Raw genomic sequence first — 22,528 nt, forward strand, 5'->3', positions numbered from 1 at the left:
GTTCTCTTGGGCCTTTTGAGGTCAGCTACCCCTTTTCATCCATGAATTTATGAAAGAGCACACATTTAAGATGCAGGTGAACACTACTCTATCCCATACTTTCTCTCAAGAAAACAGGGTTCCCCAGGGCTCCGTGCTAAGTGTTGTACTATTTGCCATCGCCATAAATCCAATTACGGATTGTCTCCTTCCCGATGTCTCGGGCTCCCTCTTTGTCGATCATTTTGCAATCTATTACACTTCTCAACGGACCAGCCTTCTTGAATGACATCTTCAAAGAAGTCTGTCGCCTCCTCATGTAGCATCAAAACCGACTTCTGATTTTCAACCAATAAGACCGTCTGTAAATTTTTGGAGTCATACGAAGCTTTATCCACCTTCTCTAATTCTAGGTCCTGTTGACCTTCTGTTCGTGGATGTCGCAAAATTCTTGTGACTTACATTTCACTGAAAACTGTGCTGGTTTTTCCGTATTTCATATCTTTTGGCTCGCTGTCTGCAGTACCTCAACACCCTCTGTGTTCTGAGTGGTACCTTCTGGGGATCGGACCGAGTGGTCCTCCCCTACCTATGTCACGCCTTAGTGTGATCAAAATTGGATTATGGAAGCATAGTTTACTCCTGTGCAGAGCCCTGTATTCTTTAGCATCTAGATTCTGTCCAGCACGTTGGACTGCATTTAGCGTCTGGAGCTTTTTGCACTAACCGTGTGGAAAGCCTTTCTGCTGAGATTGCAGAACCTCCGCTGTCCATTCAGCAAGCTGTCCTGAGTCGTTACACTAGTCATCTGTCGTCTATGCCTGCTTATCCAACCCACGCCTTTTTTTTTTTGACGCCTCCTTGGATTCAGGGTATTCAGGCAGCCCTTCCTCTCTGCTACCACTGGAAGTCTGCTTCCGTCAACTGCTACATTCACTTTCCTTCCCATTTCTTAAAACTTGCTTGACAAATGGGGATACGATGCCACCTTGGCTTCGCCCCTGGACCTGCCTCCTCCATTAGTTTTGTCAGCTTCCCAAGGATAGTACCCCCCATATAGTTTATCATCAGGATTTGCTGCTCTATGTGCACAAATGGAGGATCCCACATTTATTTACATTGATGGCTCCAAGACCATCTTTGGTGTCAGGAGTTCCTATAATATTGCTGACATGCCTGTAAGATTTCGGCTTTCCGACCAGTGTTCGGTTTTTACTGCGGACCGTTATGCTGTTCTCCAGGCTGTTCAGTACACCCATCACCAACAGTGGGTACAGTGTATTATATGCTCGGATTCACTCAGCTCTCTTGTCAACCTCCAAGCTATCTATCCCATCCACCCTCTGGTCCATCGGATTCAAGACTGCCTCCACATGCTCCACTTGGGGAGCATCTCTGTGGCATTCCTCTGGATCCCACGGAATGCTGGTATACGCGGAAATGAGGCGGCCGATATAGCAGCAAAGGCTGCTGTCTCTCTTCCTTGGCCCCCACTGTTCGCATGGCTCCCTTTGCCGATTTACAGGGCGTTTTATGTGGTCATGTTGCTCTTTTATGGCACACACATTGGTCTGCACTTCAGGATGATAAATTATGGGACATAAAACCTCTTCCCTGTGCTTGGACCTCTTCCTCTCGGCCTCTTCGTCGGGTGGAGGTAATTTTGACTAGACTCCAGATTGGGCACTGTCTTTTTAGCCATCAACATCTTTTAAGTGGTGATCCTCCCCCGCTTTGTCCCCACTGCTCTCAATCATGAATGGTGAGATACCTTTTACTTCAGTGCCCCTATTTTAATCTGCTACAAACCTGTTTACAGCTGTTGCCTCATATATCTTCCGTTTGGATAGCACTTTTCTAAGATTTTCTTCCATTTTTAGTTTCCCTCCTCCTTGAGTTTCGCTCTCATTGATGCTGATTTGAATTCGTTTTTACACTTCACTAAGCCACAGAATGGGTGCTTATGACCATAGCTGTTTTGCACCCTAAAACCATAACCTAAAGAAACAAAAAATAAACCTTGCATAATTTCTGCACTTCCTGTAAAGAAATTTCCTATTACCTTCATTGTTTGTGATAGTTCACATCTATCCTTCCTATATAATTAGGTGGGCTCTATATTTTTGCCATCGTTTATTGTTAAATAAATTACTTTTACTGTTTAAAATTTGTATTATTACTCAATAATCCAATCTTTCACCTAGGTTCTTCATTATACAATTTTACAGTTTCTAATCATTTCTTATCTCTAGATTGCTAACAAACACATATAATTTTTGCCTTATATTACTTATTTCTAGAACTCAGGATTGTGCTTGTGCTTTAGCACTTCTTTAAAGATTATCCTGTAGTAACCAAATATGAGGATCAAACCTCAAAATGTGACAGTATCCCACTGATGAAGCTCAGAACAGCTAAATCGCATAAATTATTTATTACTTTTCTTTTTTGACTTATTTCAGGCATTTGCCATTTCATTTCCTTTCAACTTATTCTTTTTTCGATCTTTCCAGAAACCGGTACTCTTTCCACTGTTTACTCAAAATACAATGTACCCCTCTACCTCCTTCACTCATCAACAGAAAATATGAATGGGGCCATCCCTCCAGCAAGTCCACCTGAATATGGCATAGGTTCTCATCAGCGAGGGGTAACCTACCCAACACAACTGCATACCCTACAACAACAAGGTACATCATATCCTTCCATTACCTTAGTAATGAGTACTCAAGTACTGTTTCCCTTCAGAACTCACCACTGCCCAACATCTCTTCAGTGTTAACTTGACATCCATTGTTTGTGTGTGTGTGTGTGTGTGTGTGTGTGTGTGTGTGTGTGTTTTCATTAACCTTTGAGTTCTCAATACTGTGTCATTTATTTTCCTTTACATATCACCGTCAAGAAAATTTCTTCCTGAGTATTTTTATCTTGACTGATTTATATATTTATTCCAAACAAATAACAATTAAAATTATTTATAGTGATGCCATATTGATGTATATTAGCTAGTTATATTCTGGGCTGAAATAATTTCTCCATTTCTACATTATATAATTCCCTTTCTGTACGACTTTCTGGCTCTACTAAGAACAGTGCTTAAGGATGTGGTATACCATTTACCCGATGTGGTCCCATGTATTTAGGGAAAAAAAATTACTTGTCTTTCTTTTAATAGTAGAGCTTAAATAATGATCACATATTAAAACTGTACCACCAGAATCATTTGAAGGAAGTACAGAGAAAATATATGTATACATAGACTTGAACATTATAAGTATAGCAACAGAGATGCTGGACATAAGGGGAATGGTGGTCAGAGGAAGTAGAGGTAGCAGTTAAAGAAAACAGGAATGCATTCAACCAGTGGTTGAATGATAAATCAGAAGTAACAATAACAATCTACAAGGAAAAGAAGAAAGAAGTGATAAAAAAATACGGATAGCAAAGAATGAAGCATGGGAAAGGACATGTGCCAATGTCAATCACAAATTAGGTTTTTGGGAGAGTGAAAGAAGTGGGGTCAGTATTAAAACGACTTTGACAAGAGAAGGAAGCCAAAACTGATCAACTGATACCACCAAAAGAATGGGAAGAATATTTCCAGAAATTATTAAATGAGGGTGGAGAAGAGTATCTGGAGGAAGGAACAGTGGAAGAAAAGGAACAGGAAGGGGACGAGACCCAAGTTTAGAAAGCAAGGTGTGTGAAGTATTAAGAACAGGGAAGATTAATAAAACAATCTGGAGCTCTTAAAATATGGTGGTGAAAAAATTGTGAAACTAATAACATGGTTATTCAATAAAATGTTACATGGAGATTCAGTACATAAGGAAATAAAATGGGGCTATTTTAATACTATATTTACAAAAGACAATTGCAAAAGCTGCTCGAATTATTGAGGAATTTGTGTTATAAACACATTAATGAGAATTTTTGCGAAAATAATTAAAAATAAGGTGGAAATAAATTTTAAAACCCAGGAAGAACAATGTGGCTTCACAGCTGGTAGATCAGGTTTGGACAATATTTTCACATTGTATCAGATCTTACAAGGGAACCTCCCCATCGCACCCCCTCAGATTTAGTCATAAGTTGGCACAGTAGATAGGCCTTGAAAAACTGAACACAGATCAATCGAGAAAAAAAGGAAGAAGTTGTGTGGAACTGTGAAAAAAATAAGCAAAATATACAAACTGAGTAGTCCATGTGCAACATCAAGGTAAGTGTGAGCTCAGGAGCGCCGTGGTCCTGTGGTTAGCGTGAGCAGCTGTAGAATGAGAGGTCCTTGGTTCAAGTCTTCCCTCGAGTGAAAAGTTTAATTTTTTATTTTCAGACAATTATTATCTGTCCGTCCGTCCGTCCGTCCATCTGATGCGAGGTAACTGTGTCATAGTATGGGGACGCTACACCTAAACAAACATCGAAACACACGACGTCAGTCGACTACAGCGCACAGAAGAGAGAGTATTCCTGCTAATGAGGCTCCCTGGCTGGCAGTTGACTGTTCGCTACTTTGGACGAGAGTACATTAAATATGTGAGATGTATTCTGTGGGCAATATGAATCCAGCAAATATAGCTTGTGACTTCAATAACAAGGTCAATGAATATTTTCCAAACTGTAAGGAATTGGAAAGTTCGTTAAGGGATCGAACGATTGTCAAACATTTGTATGATTATTTCCTGCATTTGTTGACAAACAGTACGTGTGGTGATGACAATACCTTGCTGATTGCTGCGGGCTGTATGTACCAGATGATGAGATTGTTGACGATCCGCATGAAGAACATGAAGAGGAAATACTGCGACTTCAATCTGATGGTATTTCTTTGGGTTACATGAAGGAAATGCTCCAATACAGGTTACTGTCCAAACCAATTAAAAGACACAAATATAGATTATGGAGTGAAGTAACAAATAAATTTAAGACATTTAAAGGGATGGAGGAAAAAAGCACAATTAAATATTGCAAAGAAATCATGGAACAAGGTGGAACCCGAAGACAGAAGTTCAGTGAACAAGAAAATCATGTATACCAACAATTTATTAAAGCCAGAAATGAATTAAGTGCAGTGCATGATACAGACCTACAGACTTGGGGTTTGCAGTACGCTAAACAAATCGGCCTGGACTTCAAGACTTCATCTCATTGGCTTGTCACGTTCAAAAGAAAATACAAAATTATGAGCAGGAAGATTATGAAATATATAAGCAAGAACTACACGAATAAACTGGAAGAACTTTTAGAGTGTTCCAAGATGTTTGTTACAGATTCCAGACTAATGTCAGATTCCAACAGTATGAAGACACATATATTATCAACACAGATCAGTCCGGTTTTTACTATGAAATGAAATCGACCCGCACGTTATTGTTAGTTGGAGAAGGTGGCACGGAATGTACTGTATACCATCTGCATGCCACTTCACATAGTTATACCATACAATATGCTCTGAACAAAGCAGGATTTCTTTTACCTACATTTTATTTATGTTTGCAGGAAAAAAATGGTGTATTTGGACCGCAAGTTCAGTAACAGGTGAATGGGGTACTTGCGCAAATGCCGAATGTCATTGTGAATTGCAGTGCATCAGGAAAAATGGAGAAAAGACTAGTGAAAGACTTTAATGAACGTGTGATTGCTCCTTACGTGAACAAAGATTTTGCCTTACTCCTTGGCAGCTATACAGGACAGAAGGATCAGGCATTGTTCAATTTTAGTGTGGGAGTAGACGTGATTACCATTCCTCCAGGTTGTACACCTCTAGTGCAACCGTTAGATGTGTTTGGTTTTCGGCAAGTGAAATACTTTGTGAAAAGATTCTATGATTTTGCAAAGCTGCACAGGTACACAGAACAGTATTGTTTACGTGATCGTGTGTGAACTATCAAAGTTCAGGCACTCACACATAATCAACTTCGCTCTCCAAAATTCCAGGACATGTTCAGATTTGCTTGGACATATGCAGGATTTGACGGTGTACACACGGAAAAATTTGAAAACGTTAAAAACACATGTTTTGACAGAGCACAGGGAAAATTGTGCGACTGTGAAACTGTTGCATTCATTTGTTGCAGTTTATGTGACAAACTCTTATGTTTTCATCACTTTTTTGGGAGTGATTATCACATCCATGAGAAAACCTAAATCGGGCAAGGTAGAAAAATCTTTTTACCCATTCGCCAAGTGTACAAGTTAGGTGGGTTGACAACATATTCCTGTCATGTGACGCACATGCCGTCACCAGTGTCGTATAGAATATATCAGACGTATTTTCCTGTGGAGGAATCGGTTGACCTATGACCTTGCGATCAAATGTTTTCAGTTCCCATTGGAGAGGCACGTCCTTTCATCTACTGATCGCACAGTTTTGCGGTGCGCTCGCAAAACACAGAAACTAAACTTATTACAGTGAACAGAGACGTCGATGAACGAACGGACAGATCATAACTTTGCGAAAATAAAGAAAGTAAACTTTTCACTCAAGGGAAGACTTGAACCAAGGACCCCTCGTTCTGCAGATGCTCACGCTAACCACAGGACCATGATGCTCCTGAGCTCACACTATCCTTGATGTTGTCTATGTTACGCATGGACTACTCAGTTTGTATATTTTGCTTATTTTTTTCATAGTTCCACACAACTTCTTCCTGTTTTCTCAATTGATCTGTGTTCAGTTTTTCAAGGCCTATCCACTGTGCCAACTTATAACTAAATCTAAGGGGGGGGGGGGGGGCGGTGGGGAGGTTCCCTTGTTAGAGAAACATGGAAAAAATCAAAAAACATAGGACTAATTTTCAAAGATTTAGAAAAAGCGTATGATACAGTCCCGAGAAAACTACTTTGGAGAGCATTTCAGATGGCAAACATAAAGGGCCCTTTAATTAAAACAACATGAGACATATGTGGAGCTAACATATGTCAAGTGAAAATTGGTAGTACATTTTCAGAGAAATCTAGAACAAGCAAGGGTCTGTTACAAGGTTGCCCCATGTCACCAGCATTATTTAAAATCTATATGGATACCAGTCTTAAGACATGTTCTTGTAAATGCAAAGGGAAGGTGCTACAAATTATAGATGGAGTTTATTTACATCACCTACTATTTGCTGATGATCAAGTAGTTGTAGCATAAGACAGGCAGGATGCAAATTACATATGTAACCAATTAGCAATGGAATACAGAAACTGGTGACTAAAGATTAATTAGGAGAAAATAGAATATCTCACTAATGATCCAGATGACTTGTACATAGAGGGAAAGAAAATTACGAAGGTCAGTACTTTCTGTTGTTTGGGATCATTTTAGGGATGGAGGAAAAATCAGAAGCAGAAATTAATAAAAGAATTAGCAGTGGAAGAAAGGTCATTGGGATGCTCAACTCAATCTTATGGAGCAGAAATGTAATAAACTGAACCAAAAAAAACCATACATAAATCAATACTAGAGAGCATAGGTATATATGGAGTGGAGGCTTGGACTACTAATCTGAAACACACGAAAAAACTTCAAGCAGTAGAAATGGACTTCTGGAGAAGATCAGCAAGAATTTCTAGCAAAGAGATAGTAAGAAACAATGAAATAATAAAGTGGATGGAAGTAAGAGAAAGAATACATGACTGATGGATAGAAGGAAGTTGGAATGATATGGGCATTTAAGAACGGAGGAAGCCAAAATTCTAAAAGTGATCCCAGAACTGGAGGGAAAGAACAGAAGAGGATGCCCTATGACCACCTGGCTCCAAAATGTATGACTAACAATGAGATGACTTGCTGCAGAGGAAGAAAACAAGTAAGAGCGAAACACCCAGAAGGACATCCTGAGGAGATAAATTAAGGTCGTATGTAACAGATGTAATAATTTCCAGGTATGTTGGAGGGAAGCCTTTGTCTAGGGGAAAATTTCAATAAATGAAAGAAAGTTATTCCCTCTCTCACTATTCATTTCATATAAACTTTCTGTAATGGATAATAACTCATTTACTGTTGTAAATAGTCTTCACGGGTGCGCCGCCAGATGACGTTGTGCAAATCCCACATATTTCCTCAGAGCAACTGTCCGACATCATCAGGTGGTTGAACCTCACTGGTGGCTAGGTGCGACTGACAAGATCCACATGTCGACGCCACTGTATATATAGCACACGCGTGAAGTTTGCGCAGGTGCAGGAACCACGCATGCGCAAAAATTTGCAGATAGATGGCACCAGACTCAAACGTCCTCTGCCGGGAAATGGAGAGTGGCCGTTCTGCGCGTGTGCTGATGCTGTGTTTACTAACATGCTGCCAAAGTTATGACGGGTCTATTATCGAAAGCTCTTTGCTTTCTTGTCGTGATGTAACAGCAAAGAGCTGATGATGTCGGACAGTTGCTCTGAGGACATATGTGGGATTTGCACATCATCATCCGGCAGCACACCCGTGAAGACTATTTACAACATATCCGCCGGGAAAGCCTGAAGAGTCACATCATTTACTGTTGTCTATCCTCCAATAAAATCTCTTTACAAACATAATAGGATGGTTTTCTAACAAACACTTTCGCTAAATGTACTACTTCTAATGAGTCATCTAAGTATTTTGATCAAGTAATGTGTCATTCTATGTGCTTCTTAAAGCTGCCCCATAAACAATCATAATATTTAGGCCCAAGCAATTCGAATGTTAATTTCTTCTTTATACCTTGAGACCAATACTGTCATTTAAAATTTTCTTGGAAGTTGTCCCAAGATGCAAATTCTTCTGAATGAGCATTTCCCCACTTGACAGCGTCACCCACAAAATAACTTAAAGCAAAGTCTGTCTTTTCCGAATCTTCCCACTTAGGTGGTAAAGATATTGAAAATACTCTTAAGAAGTAAGTAGTGTTTGAATTTTGGAAAATGTTTATATAGATTGCCATTCCCTAATTACAATTCTTCCAACAGTGTACTTGTGACACTAGCTTGTCCCATGCACTGACTTTCTTTAAATCCATGGCGTGTTTTAGCCAACTCATCCCACAACCATTTCAACTCATTGATCTCTTCCCTGGAAAGTTTGACATGACTCAAATTTTCTGCCTACTCTTGAAGTTTTTTGATCTACCAATGACTGTACCATTTCCTCCAGTAATCATATGGTGTGAGCAGTGTCCCCATTTCCTCTCTCATCTAATAATTCACTACTGCCTTTTGCTTCTGTGGTTTGATCCTTCACAATGTCACATTCCTTTTCTGTAAACTCACAGACATTATCTATGTTTTATGCAGTACTTAAATATGTTCATGTAAGTCCTTACTTACTAAGTCACAGTGCTGCACAATTTCTGCATGAATCTCCTCTTTCAAAGCAGTGACTTTACTACCTACCACATTTTCAGGATCTGACTGCAGAAGCTTGTGAGCTTCCTGAATATTGAGTTTAAGCTCCTCTCTTAATTCATTGTTATTTCTTTGTAAGTTGATTATACTGTCCTGCATTTCTGATAACTCATTACTGTGCTTACTATTACTGTCTCATATTAAAGAGAATTCATTACTAATCCTGTCAATCCTGTCTTTTATGTCCTTATTAATACTATCTACAACCACATAGATACTGTGCAAGCCACCATATGATGCATGGCAGAGGGTACCCTGTACCACTACTAGTCATTTGTCATTTCCTTTCCTGTTCTGCTCCCAAATAGAGCGAGGGAAACTTGACTATCTATATGCCTCCCTATGAGTCCTAATTTCTCATATCTTATCTTTGTGATCCTTATGTGCAATGTATGTTGGCGGCAGTAGAATTGTTCAGCAGCCAGCTTCAAATGCTGATTCTCTAAATTTTGTCAATAGTGTTCCATCCAGGAATTCCCATTTGACTTCCTGTAGCATCTCCATAACACTTACATGTTACATGAACCTACTGGTAACAAATCTAGCAGTCCACCTCTGAACTGCTTCAGTGCTATCCTCTTGGGTCTTAAAAATCTCCTTCAATTTTGCAAATTAAGTTTTCATATCTGTTCCTTGTGCTTCCATGGCCATTTTTCTGGACACACAGGTGTATACTGCTAATTAGTAATTAGTCTTATTGCTTCCTGACCACATTACTAGCTAGTTGTTCTAGTCTCCTTTTACCACAACACAAAGAAATAGTGCTTTAAATTGTAATAATCACAACTCACCCACTGACAAAACAGCGTGTATTTTCTGACACACACACACACACACACACACACACACACACACACACACACACACACAGTACTGTTGCAGTGGACTCAGTTATTGTATTCAACCACATTATGTATCATTTGCTTTTGTGAGATTTCTTCCTTTTCTCACAAAAACATCATTAGATATCTTCTTCTTTCATATTTTAACCATTTCTTCAGTGACACTGAATAACATGTTCCCCTAATAAGACTTGTTGTTCTGTAACAATTTACTGCTGTTGCCCCTGGCATAACATATTTCTTCAATATTTCTTGCTATTTTTCTCCAGATTTCGTCTTTATTAGCTTCTTTATGTCTCTTTTTTTTTTCCTTGCCTTCATTCAGTCAAAGCCACAACGGTTGATGTCCAGATTATTCTTGGGGAGGGGGGGGGGGGCAGATAATAGTCAAGGGATATCCTTTCAAAATTACAAGTATAGAAGCTATCCACTGGACTCTTTGAACATTAATGGACGTAGGACTACAAATTTGGACTGCAGCAGTTTAGTATTACACTTTGTTAAAAAAAAAGGATACTGTGGTGAAGTGTTGAAAATGGGGCCATGTTTAACAGAATAAATCCAGACAACCAGCAGTAAAAACTGTGGCAGGACTTCTTGATGAAGGATTTGATATATAGTATATATAATACTTCAAATGGGAGCAAATATGGATCCAGAAAAAACCACCAGTAATGCAAAATCTCAACACCCGCAATAAACCAATAGTCTTTGATTTGCCCCACTGTACATGGAAAACAGCAAATAGAATCCATGTGAACCATGGAGTATGCAGAGACTATCGTTTCAAATGGCGAAGAGTGCCCAATCCATTTTGTAGTTGTTGCAAGACACCCCATACCGAATAACATGTTGTGCAGGAGTCTACTTTAACATTCTATCTGGGTAATGCAAAAGACTACTTGATACTGAACTTGTATGCTGTTGGCTATATTGGGATACTAAATTCAGCATTATAAACTACATATAATTTATCTGATTTTCATTATTACCATCGTTTTATATGTGTGTAATTATACCATGTGTTGTGGCATATGGTAAATAACTAAACAGTAGAGCAGTGGAATGCTGATGGTGTGTCACAGCACAGAAGTGGAATGATGACAGTATCTTTAGTGGTGAGATAGTAAGTATTTGGAATTGAAGCGAGAGTGAAGGGGATGAGGCTTTAAAAAAGGATAGTTGGATGAAAATTGGTTGTAAATGCACTCTTGTAATCCAGGTTAGGAATGGCACCAGTGAGTGGTAAGCAATGTGTTGTTTGCAGTTGGGAGAGCCAGCCATAACAAAACTCTTCCATCTGCTGGGTAAGATATATGAGACAGATGAAATACCCTCAGAGTTCAATAAGTATATAATAATTCAATTCCAAAGAAAGCAGGTGCTGACAGGTGTGAAAATTACCAACTTATCAGTTTAACAAGTCATGATTGCAAATTACTAACACAAATTCTTTACAGAAGAATGGAAAAACTGGTAGAAGCCTACCTTGGGGAAGATCATTTTGGATTACAGAGAAATATAGGAACACATGAGGCAATATTGACCCTACAACTTCTCATAGAAGATAGATTAACGAAAGGCACACCTACTTTTATAGCAAGAAAGTTTTTGATAATGTTGATTGGAATAGTCTCTTTCAACTTCTAAAGGTGGCAGGAGTAAACTGTATAAACCAGATGGAATTTCTAAGAGTCAAGGGGCACGAAAGGGAAGCAGTGGTTGAAAAGATAGTGAGACAGGGTTGTAGCCTATCCCTGATGTTATTCAGTCTGTATATTGAGCAAGAAATAAAGGAAGCAAAAGAAAAATTGTGATGAGGATTTAAAGTCCAGGAAGAAGAATAAAAACTTTGAGGTGTGCTGATAACACTGTAATTCTGTCTGAGACAGTGAAGGACTGGGAAGAGCAGCTGAACAGAATGAACATTGTCTTGAAAGGAGGATATACAATAAACATCAACAAAAGCAAAATGAGAAAAATGAAATGTAATCGAATTAAATCAGATGATGCCGAGGGAAGTAGATTAGGAAATGAGACACTTAAAATAGTAGTTGAGTTTTGCTATTTGAAAATAGTAGATAAGTTTTGCTATTTGGGAAGCAAAATAACTGATGATAATCGCAGTAGAAAGGATATAAAATGTAGACTGGTAATGGCAAGAAAAACATTTCTGAAAAAAAGAAATTGGTTAACATAAAGTATAGATTTAAGTGTTACGAAGTCTTTTCTCAAAGTATTTGTGTGGAGTGTAGCCATGTGTGGAATGAAACATGGACGATAAACATTTTAGACAAGAAGAAAATAGAAGTTTTTGAAATGTGGTGGTACTGGAATGTCGAAGATTAGATGGATAGATCACATAACTAATAAGAAGGTTCTGAATAGAATTGGGGAGAAAAGAAATTTGTGACACAATCTGACTAGAAGAAGGGATCAGTCAGTAGGACACATTCTGAGATATTAAGAGATCAACAATTTAGTACTGGACAGAAGTGTGGGGTGTAAAAATTGTAGTGGGAGATGAATACAGTAAGCAGGTTCAGAAGTATGTAGGTCACAGTAGTTACTCAGAGGTGAAGAGGCTTGCAGAGGATAGAGTAGCAGGAAGAGCTGCATCATACCAGCCTTTGGACTGAAGACTACTACCGCAACAACAACAACAGCCCACTGTTTGTAGAGCAGTGTTATGTGACTGCAGAAGGAATTAAGCTTCTGCAGAGTTTCTCCAACAGTTTTGGAATTTGCTGAAGACTGATTTTATATTTGAAGAGTTTCTGCAGTTGTCACGCTCTCTGTGCCAGATGTAGAAGTATGAATCCAGAATTTCACTATAGATTGTGCTAGCTGTCAGTGTAGGGCCTGTGAGGCCACATCTGCAGTGCCATCTGTTTCCTGTAATGGCTGTCAACGAACATCAACACACAGTAACCCAAGTTCCACATATTGGTGTCTGTTTCAAACATGGAAACATGTAGAGTTTTTTGCGTGCAAACTATGATTTGCAGACAGCATTGGTTTTCTGTTATCATATGATGAAAACTGCTGCAGAATCGCATCGAATGTTTGCTGAAGCTTTCGGCAAACATGCTCTTGGGAAATTACTGTGTTTACAGTGGTTCAAAATTCAAAAGTGGTGATTTTGACATGAGAAATGATGAGCATAGAAAACTAATGAAAAATTTTGAAGACAATGAATTGCATGCTTTATTGGACGAAGATGATACTCAGACTCAATAGGAACTCACAGAACAATTGAATGTGATGCAGAAAGCCATTTCTCTTTGATTTAAAGCTATGGAAAAGGTGCAAAAAGTGGGAAAATGTGTTCTTCATTAACTGAATGGAAGTCAGCAAGGAAATGGAAAGGCCACTTAAGAAATGCTGTTTGTCAGATACAAAAGAAAGTCTTTTTTCCATCGAATAGTGACAAGTGATGAAAAAGGATGTATTTTGAGAATTGTAAGCATCGTAAATCATGGTTGAATACAGACAAACCATCGACATCCACTGTGAGACCAAATTGCTGTGGAAAGAAGGCAATGCTCTGTGTTTGGTGGGATCAGAAGGATGGCATCTATTATGAGCTGCTGAAACCTGGGAAAATGTTAAAACTGATCGCTACCAACAGCAAGTGATCGATTTAAATCAAGCATCACATGAAAAATGACTGGAATATGGAAAAGGCAGCACAGTCAATAGTGCTCCATGATAACGCCCATCAAACACAGCGAAACGAGTCAGGGAAACAATTGAGAGGCAGTCAGTTGGGAAATACTAGGGCATGTGGCTTATTCTCCAGACTTGACTCTGTCTGATTATCACACACTTGCTGAACAATGCTTCAATTCATATGCAAATGGCTTGCTGAGTAGTTCGCTTCAAAAGAAGAACTGTTTTTGTGGCATGGCATTCATAGCCTGCTGGAGAGGTGGGAGAAATTTATAAATAGCAATGGAGATTATTTTGAATAAAATATTGTTTATCAGTTTCAAACAACAGGCATGTAATTATTGCAACCAAATTATAGTTTCACTCTTCTTCACCTGGTAGTGCTTTGGAAAGGCATTTTACACAATTTTGTATCTAAGTAGTGTATCAACTCCAAATGTCTGCTATCTGTTAAATCCATTATGTATAATAGTTGCAAGCTATGTGGCTATGCAGTATGGCAGAATAATATTTCGCTAAATTGAATTGAATGAAAGATGAGTTGCATCATGCATTTGACAAGCTAGTGTTAGTCATATAATCATCAGCAATCCAGTTACAGTAACCAGGGCTTAATATTAATTTTGATTATATGTAATAGAAAAATAACACCAACCATTCTGCAGGCTGGTGTATGCCTCTTATCTGTGGTAATAGAACAAGTTCTTCTATGGCAGTCTTTGAAGGGGCATCTGTATTTGGAGCTACTGTCTTTTCTTCTTCCAGTATGCACAGTTTCTAGTTCTTCGTTCATTCCTTTCATATTGACATGTAAACACTTATCTTTCCAGATCAATTACTGTAGTCCAGCTTACAGGACATCATGAAAGGTAGTACTGTACTAGAACCATTCCTAATAAAACAGAATATTAGTAGCAGTGTGGAGTGTCGTGCTTTTAGGCTATATATAATGAAAATCATATTGCATAGGTTACAAGTAAGATATCTCAACAGTACTTGTAACTATGAGTTATCCATTATACGTGCGTGTCACTCCAGTGACAAGTAGGTTTACACATGTTTATTTCATAGTAAGAGAGCCACAGCTAAATGTACGTTTACAGAATCAGTGTTCCCACATATCATTTTGATATTTTCCTGAGCCAATTATTTTTGAAACATTGCCTGAAATAAGACTTTCCTTTTGTTAACTCTTCATTAAGACCTTATCTTGCCATTACAACTGGACTATTGTGGTTTTTTAAAGTGCATTTGGAATAAAATTTTCCTAATGTGCATTTTATGACTTTTCAGAAATTTGCTGCTTTACAAACACGTGATAAAGAGGTGTTGTATAATGGGAATATTATTGCTGAGTTAGAGAAATTGTCGAGCACATTCAGAAGCTGTGGAGACCAATGGAGAGCACATGGATATGATAAAGCAATTGCCTCTATTAAGTCACATGGAAAAAACATTAACAGCTATGAGGTAATTACACTTACAGCTGATGCTGCTAGATGCTGTTTGGGACCTCATATAACACGTTTAATTTTACAGGAAGCTATATCCTTGCCAGGAATTGGAAAGAAAATGGCAGAAAAAATTATGGAGATCATCGAAACTGGAAAGCTTCAGAAAGTTGATGAAGTCTGCAATAGTGAAAAATCAAAAATTATCAGTTTATTTACACAAATATGGGGTGTTGGACCAGCAACAGCACAGAGTTGGTATGCACAGGTACTGCTGCTGTTCATAGTTGTGTTATTAGAAAATCCCAGTAACTAGATCTGTAAGTATGAATATAAAAAATAATGGAAATGTGTAGGAAGCTGAATCTAATTGTTATAATGCAATATGCTGCATAACATGTGACTTGCTTTGAAAGTGCTATTGTATTTAAAACAATGCAGAGTCCTTGAAAGACAGGTTCTGACATTGATACCAAGTGCTGTGATCTATCAGGTTTCCTTGACATGATTGATTGATAATGTGCTTCCAAGTATTCTGACAAGTTGTTGATTCCTGATCAGAACTCAAACAGGCCAGTAGCTTTAATGACAACATTTTTCATGGTGTAATGAAGTGCAGAATATAGTTGCAAGCTTCTGTTTTATTAGTATGTAAGTAGGTTAATTAATGCAAGTCTAATATTACATTTTCTTTACTAAACAGTCTTTTGATTGCAACACTTTTATTTAAATAAAACATAGTTGTGCATTTAAAAAAAATTGCTTTGCAGGGTTTTCGGACTTTAGAGGATCTTCCTTCTAAGGCCAATCTGTCAAAGCAACAGAAAATAGGACTTCATTACTTTGAAGAGCTACAGTGTAGAATCCCTCGTGAAGAAGTGGAATGTATTGGAAACATTGTAAGCATTCTGTAATAGCTGCCTTATTTTCTTTAAAGTTTGTGCACCTAGTGCTCGAGTTGTATCACAGGAATTGACTCTCCCTTGGTCAACAGCTCAATAAATTTTGCATTGCATTTTACTCTGGTATCTGTACATGATTCAGAATGTGCACTAAATGAAGCCTCAAGACAGGCTACATTGTGGTGACTTTGCCCTTTGTTTTTTGGCACACATGGAAATGAATGAGATACGATGTGGCCGGGTAATCTTCATTGGATGGACAAGGCACATTTTACTCTGCATGGTGCCATGAATGCACAGAACTGTCTCATATGAGGTTCTACTCTGCCACATGTTGTGCAGGAACATGCACTGCACTGAGCTTATGTGACTGTGTAGTGTGGTTTCACTCTTCTCTCTCTCATTCTTTCTCTCAGGATGACACCTGGCAGGCCTGTTAGGTGTACAGTGACTTCTGCACTTTATAAGGATCTCCATGTGCAACACATGATTCCAGCTTTGCAAGAATGCAACTGTGTCCACACCACTGTTTTCATGCAAGGTGGTGCAACACCATTTGTGAAAGGTTGCTTCGAAAAACCTCTGGTAACGATTGCATCATCTCTAGACAGTTTCCAGAAAGTGCGACCTTCCAGATCCTCTGACTTAAATCCATGTGACTTGCTGTGTTGGCTATATCTGAAAGATTGTGCCTATCAGGGATGTATCTGCACTCTTTCTGATCTGAAGGATAGCACACACTGACATAGTGCTCTTATTCCACCGGATATGGTATGAACAACTGTTGACTATGCCGTGTTATGGATGCAGCATGTTGCTGAGTCAGGTGGTCATATTGAACACATGTTGTAACTTGTAACCGTATCCTAATAAACATGCCATTTCCACCACTATCATGTGTTTGATTGTTCCTCCTCTTTTCCTGCACCCACATCCCATCCTGACTACTTACAGCACCATATTTTCATCTGGTGGCAGTAAGCATATACTGCAAGTACACTGATTAATGAACATACATACACTATTACATTATCCTGTGATGTATGCAGCCCACTTGGCAGCACTTGGAATGCTGCCTGTTTAATTATAACATTTCAGTTCTTCCTTAAAGTGGCTTTTGGACCATAAAACTGAGAGTTTATGAATGCAGTTCAATCCAGAGTTATACGAGCATGGAACATGTAAGACCCCACCGGCCTTGTGGCCTGTTAAGTAGATGCCACACTGATCTGCTTCAACTGAACGCTATCAATGTGCAGATGACTCCCCAAGGCTTAGATGTGAAATCAAGAAGCTATTATGCAGTGGAAATGTAAAATTAATGGTCCTAATAAATGAATCTAGGGCATTGTCATTATAAAAAGCAATAGTAATAGCAGCATAGAGGAGGGGTTTGTCTAGCTACTGAAATTAAAAAGTGGTACAGAGTGACCCAGGCTTATTATGTGCAAAAGTTCAATCAAGGGTGAAAACATGATTTGATAGAAGCACAAAATTAACTCCTTATGATTGCTAATATAAAGGAAATTATAACATACAATCATGAAAAGACAGATTGAGCGAGGTGGCGCAATGGTTAGCACACTGGACTCACATCCGGGATGATAACAGTTCAAACCCATGTCCAGCCATCTTGGTTCAGGTTTTCCATGATTTTCCTAAATCACTTCAAGCAAATGCCAGGATGGTTCCTTTGAAAGGGCCTGGCCGACTTCCTTTCCATCCTTCCCTCATCGGATGGGACCGATGATGTCGCTATTTGGTTCCCTCTCCCAAAGCAACTGACCAACCATGAAAAGACTTAATGAAATGTTTGATAAAACCTGTGGACATTGGGTAAAGGAAGGATCAGATTGTTTATTCACATTTTATCAAACAAACAAATATGTGATTCTGAAGGGGACATTTCTTCAACCTAATCATGGTTAAAGGATGTTGCATCCTACTGCCCAGAATGCCTGAATTATTACTGAGCCACTGGTTACTTACAAGGGAACCTCCCCATCGCACCCCCCTCAGATTTAGTTATAAGTTGGTACAGTGGATAGGCCTTGAAAAATTGAACACAGATCAATTGAGAAAACAGGAAGAAGTTGTGTGGAACTATGAAAAAATAAGTAAAATATACAAACTGAGTAGTTCATGGGAAGATAGGCAACATCAAGGAATTGGGACCGCAGCAGCGCCGTGGTCTCGTGGTAACGTGAGCAGCTGCAGAACGAAAGGTCCTTGGTTCAAATCTTCCATCGAGTGAAAACTTTAATTTTTTATTTTCAGTTTATGTGACAAACTCTTATGTTTTCATCACTTTTTTGGGAGTGATTATCACATCCACAAAAAAACCTAAATCGGGCAAGGTAGAAGAATCTTTTTACCCATTCGCCAAGTATACAAGTTAGGTCGGTCGACAACATATTCCTGTCATGTGACGCACATGCCGTCACCAGTGTCGTATAGAATATATCGGAGTGTGTTTTCCTGTGGAGGAATCGGTTGACCTATGACCTTGCGATCAAATGTTTTCGGTTCCGATTGGAGAGGCACGTCCTTTCGTCTACTAATCGCGCGGTTTTGCGATGTGGTCGCAAAACACAGAAACTAAACTTATTACAGTGAACAGAGACGTCAATGAACGAATGGACAGATAGTAACTATACAAAAATAAAGACAGTAAAATTTTCACTTGTGGGAAGACTTGAACCAAGGACCTCTGACCTCTCCTTCTGCAGCTGCTCACGCTACCACGAGACCACGGTGCTCCTGACCTCACGTACTCCTTGATGTTGCCTGTGTGACCCATGGACTACTCAGTTTGTATATTTTGCTTATTTTTTCACAGTTCCACACAACTTCTTCCTGTTTTCTCAATTGATCTGTGTTCAATTTTTCAAGGCCTATCCACTGTACCAACTTATAACTAAATCTGAGGGGGGTGCGATGGGGAGGTTCCCTTGTTAGAACAGTACTGAAACAAGATCCCGTTAACTTCATGAATACACACATACATGCTCCTAACTGCTCTCAGCTGCCCTTTGCCTTGGCAGCAAGAGCTTACCATGTTTCCTCTTTGCTGCAATGTGAACTGCATATGCTGCCTTGTCACTTGTGGCAGCTGTTTAGGTGCTGGATATGAGCCTCGTCTGAAAATTACAGTCTCCAAATATCTCTCTCCTCCATATCACTGCACCCCAGTCCCATGTCCAAAGCTAAGTCTTGATACTTCTGAAATCTCTGTATTTCCTCATCCAGAATCTGAACGCACAGTGTCCGCAAAATCCTCTCTGTTCCCAGTTCTTTCAAAACGCAGTTGCTTATCAATCATAAAGTTTATTAGTCATTTTCCTAGTGGGAAAACTCGTGATGAAACTTGCCCTCTATCCTCTGAAAAAAGCTGGCCAATCTCCTAATTTTTGAAGTCGGCAAATTATTAACAATCGGCAACAATATCCCACCCTCAGAAAAGTTTCAGTGACAGCCAGAGCAAGTAGCAACTTTGCTGTCTTTCTTCGAAAAATGGTGCCCAATCTCCAACTCAAACTTCCCTTCTTAGGATGGGCCAATCATTGACATTCCCACTATTTTCTGCAGTGCTCGGGTCAACAAACTTCGTGGCAAGGGTACAGACTGATGGTGCGCCGGCTCTCTGGATGGAGAGCAACAGGCAGATTGCATATTTCTAGATATCTGCAAAGTGTTTGACACGTGGCACACTGCAGACTCTTAATAAAAGTTGTAGTATATGAAATATGTTCTCAGATATGTGAGTGAGTGTCTCAAAGACTTTTTAAGTGATAGAACCTAGTACATTATACTAGATGATGAGTGTTCTACAGAGACAAAGGTATTGTCAGGAGTGCCCCAGGGAAATGTGATAGAACCATTCTTGTTCTCTATGTATAGTCTTAGACATAAAACCCGGCTGGCAGCTGACCTCTGCAGAGACTTAAGTTGGGGTCATTCACTTAAGGCAGCAAATATAACTGGCTGCCCCTTAAAATTCTAAGTCTGGCCATATGCACTATATGGCAGCACTGCACAATGCAGAAGTGTATGGAGCAAGTGCTATCACTCTTCACGGACTGTTAATGGTGCTGTATCTGCTCATGGTATAGTGGTAAGCATTGCAAAACAATTCCCCCCAAACAGCTCGTGGCTGCATCAAGATCAGTACAGTTCATGCTCGAGAGTTTCCTCACTCTACAGCAGCCACTAGCTACCAATCATACACCATGTACTGCCTAAAGTCAGGTGCCATGCAACCAGCCGATTGTGGCATGGCACTATGTGAAAAAAGGTGTAACATTTGATTCATACTATTCGCTGTGAGTTTATTAAAGGGATGAAGGTAACAGAGGCAGCTCTTGTGTGGGGTGTGTCCTTTTCGGAAAATATGTTGGAAAAAGATTTTTTCTTTCAAAAAAGATAGTTCTTGCATGAATGATTTTTCACATTTGGGAAGTCTCAAAAACAGGCATGTGTAGTGAACTGCAATCATTTAAACATTGTGCAAAATTTGCATTCAGTTGTCAAGGTTCATAAGTCTGGAGCACGAGTACTGAGTGCACTAAGTCAAAGCAACAAAAGTCAAATGGATGACTATTGCTGCAGTTTTGCTTGCACATCATCAATTTGCTCATTGAAAATTCCTGTGCAATGTATTTACTGGTGATGATGCCTTTATGTTAACTTATTAGAAGAAATGAATGACTGACCTCTAGCAAAAGACATATACTTGAGCAAAGGTCAGTCTGAACTAAATATTTTGCATGGAGTTGGTCAAAAATGTGTTTGCACCAAGAACCCCTCCCCAGGAATGTGCATATCACAGCTGTTGTTTGTTGCCAATAACTTCAAAATGGTTCAAATGGCTCTGAGCACTATGGGACTCAACTGCTGAGGTCATTAGTCCCCTAGAACTTAGAACTAGTTAAACCTAACTAACCTAAGGACATCACAAACATCCATGCCCGAGGCAGGATTCGAACCTGCGACCGTAGCGGTCTTGCGGTTCCAGACTGCAGCGCCTTTAACCGCACGGCCACTTCGGCCGGCTTGCCAATAACTAACACACCTTTTGCTCGCAGCATAAGAATGACAACCTACATACCTGCTTCCTGTGTTGCTACTATAAGATAATGCTCTCTGTTGATTTCACAAACAAAACTATCCAGGAGTTTTTTTTTAAAGTCATCTCTCATGCATTTATTCCTCTGATATTACACCCTCAAATGTTTACCTTTCTCACTCCTTATCGAAAAACCATCATGAAAGTACCTTTCTGGATGAAAATATAATTCAAACGTGGTTTGATGACATTTTTAACCCAGATGCTGTAGAATTCTACAGGTGTGGAATTGGTAAATTATCTGAGCATTGTCAGACTGTTTTAGACAGTGTGAAAGAATAGTCTGTTGATGAATAATTTGTACCTGATGTAAAGTAATGGAAAATGTTATTAGATTAGACATTGTACTAAGAGAAATGAAATGCTACCACAAAAACCATGTACCTAAATTATATTGTAATAAAACATAAAGTATCTGTAACATGAATGAGCGTGTATCAGCATGAATTAGCAAGATATTACTCACACTGGATTTTGAAATGATCTACAGTTACTTGCTTCCCTGTGTCACTCTTAAGTAGTATAGATACGTGGTAGTTCACATGTAAAATAAATAATATTTCCTTGTTGATGTTGATTTTAGATCTGCCTGGCTATAGCTCTGTCACAAAACTGATGTCAGTGAGACTCAAAACATGAGCCAAAGCAGCCTTTGCTTCACAGGCGAGCATGTTACTTCTGAGCTGTCGAAGAGCCATTGTATTATTGCTTCCCTTATTGCCCCACTTGTGGCAATAACAGCTAAATAATAATGTGAAAGACAAGGTTAGTTTCAATCTCCACATGGAATTTGCAACTAAACTGAACTCAAAACTATAAGTTGATAACCTTATTTCACACTATTGTACAGCTCAGTCAGTTTATTCAATGAAAGTGTTTCGAATATATCAAGTGAATTTAGCAGGTTGATTTTGTGCCATCCAGGAAGTAACTCATCATTCACAGAGTTGCCAAACATATCCAGCAATGTTGCCAAGATTCAATTATACTTCTAGCAAGAAGAATACCAGCAATGTGTTCCTTGAGCAGCAGCGAAGTGACTACAGATTCTGTCCCAAGGACACAGTTGCTGAGATTCGGAATACCAAAAGTATGTGTCACTCAGTCTTATTCACATTTCTGTAACTAGGTTTTGGGTACTAGAGCATAATTATTAATAGTACTCAAATGCACTGACTGCAAACTGAAGATCAT

At 39.1% G+C, this 22,528-nt stretch overlaps 1 protein-coding gene across 3 annotated transcripts in view; it reads left to right on the forward strand.

Moving 5' to 3' along the window:
- The window catches only part of LOC126195125 (DNA polymerase lambda-like), a 166,824-nt gene that overhangs the window by 40,765 nt on the left and 103,531 nt on the right, over window positions 1-22,528 (forward strand). For 2 of the 3 annotated variants that reach the window (XM_049933617.1, XM_049933619.1), the window contains exons 2-4: window positions 15,150-15,326; window positions 15,396-15,575; window positions 16,078-16,206. In XM_049933617.1, the coding sequence (XP_049789574.1) occupies window positions 15,150-15,326; window positions 15,396-15,575; window positions 16,078-16,206 (486 nt within the window). The remainder of the gene's footprint in view (window positions 1-15,149; window positions 15,327-15,395; window positions 15,576-16,077; window positions 16,207-22,528) is intronic. The other variant, XM_049933618.1, reaches the window with a different exon arrangement.

This window comes from Schistocerca nitens, chromosome 7, assembly GCF_023898315.1.
Source record: "Schistocerca nitens isolate TAMUIC-IGC-003100 chromosome 7, iqSchNite1.1, whole genome shotgun sequence".
Lineage (NCBI taxonomy): Eukaryota > Metazoa > Arthropoda > Insecta > Orthoptera > Acrididae > Schistocerca > Schistocerca nitens.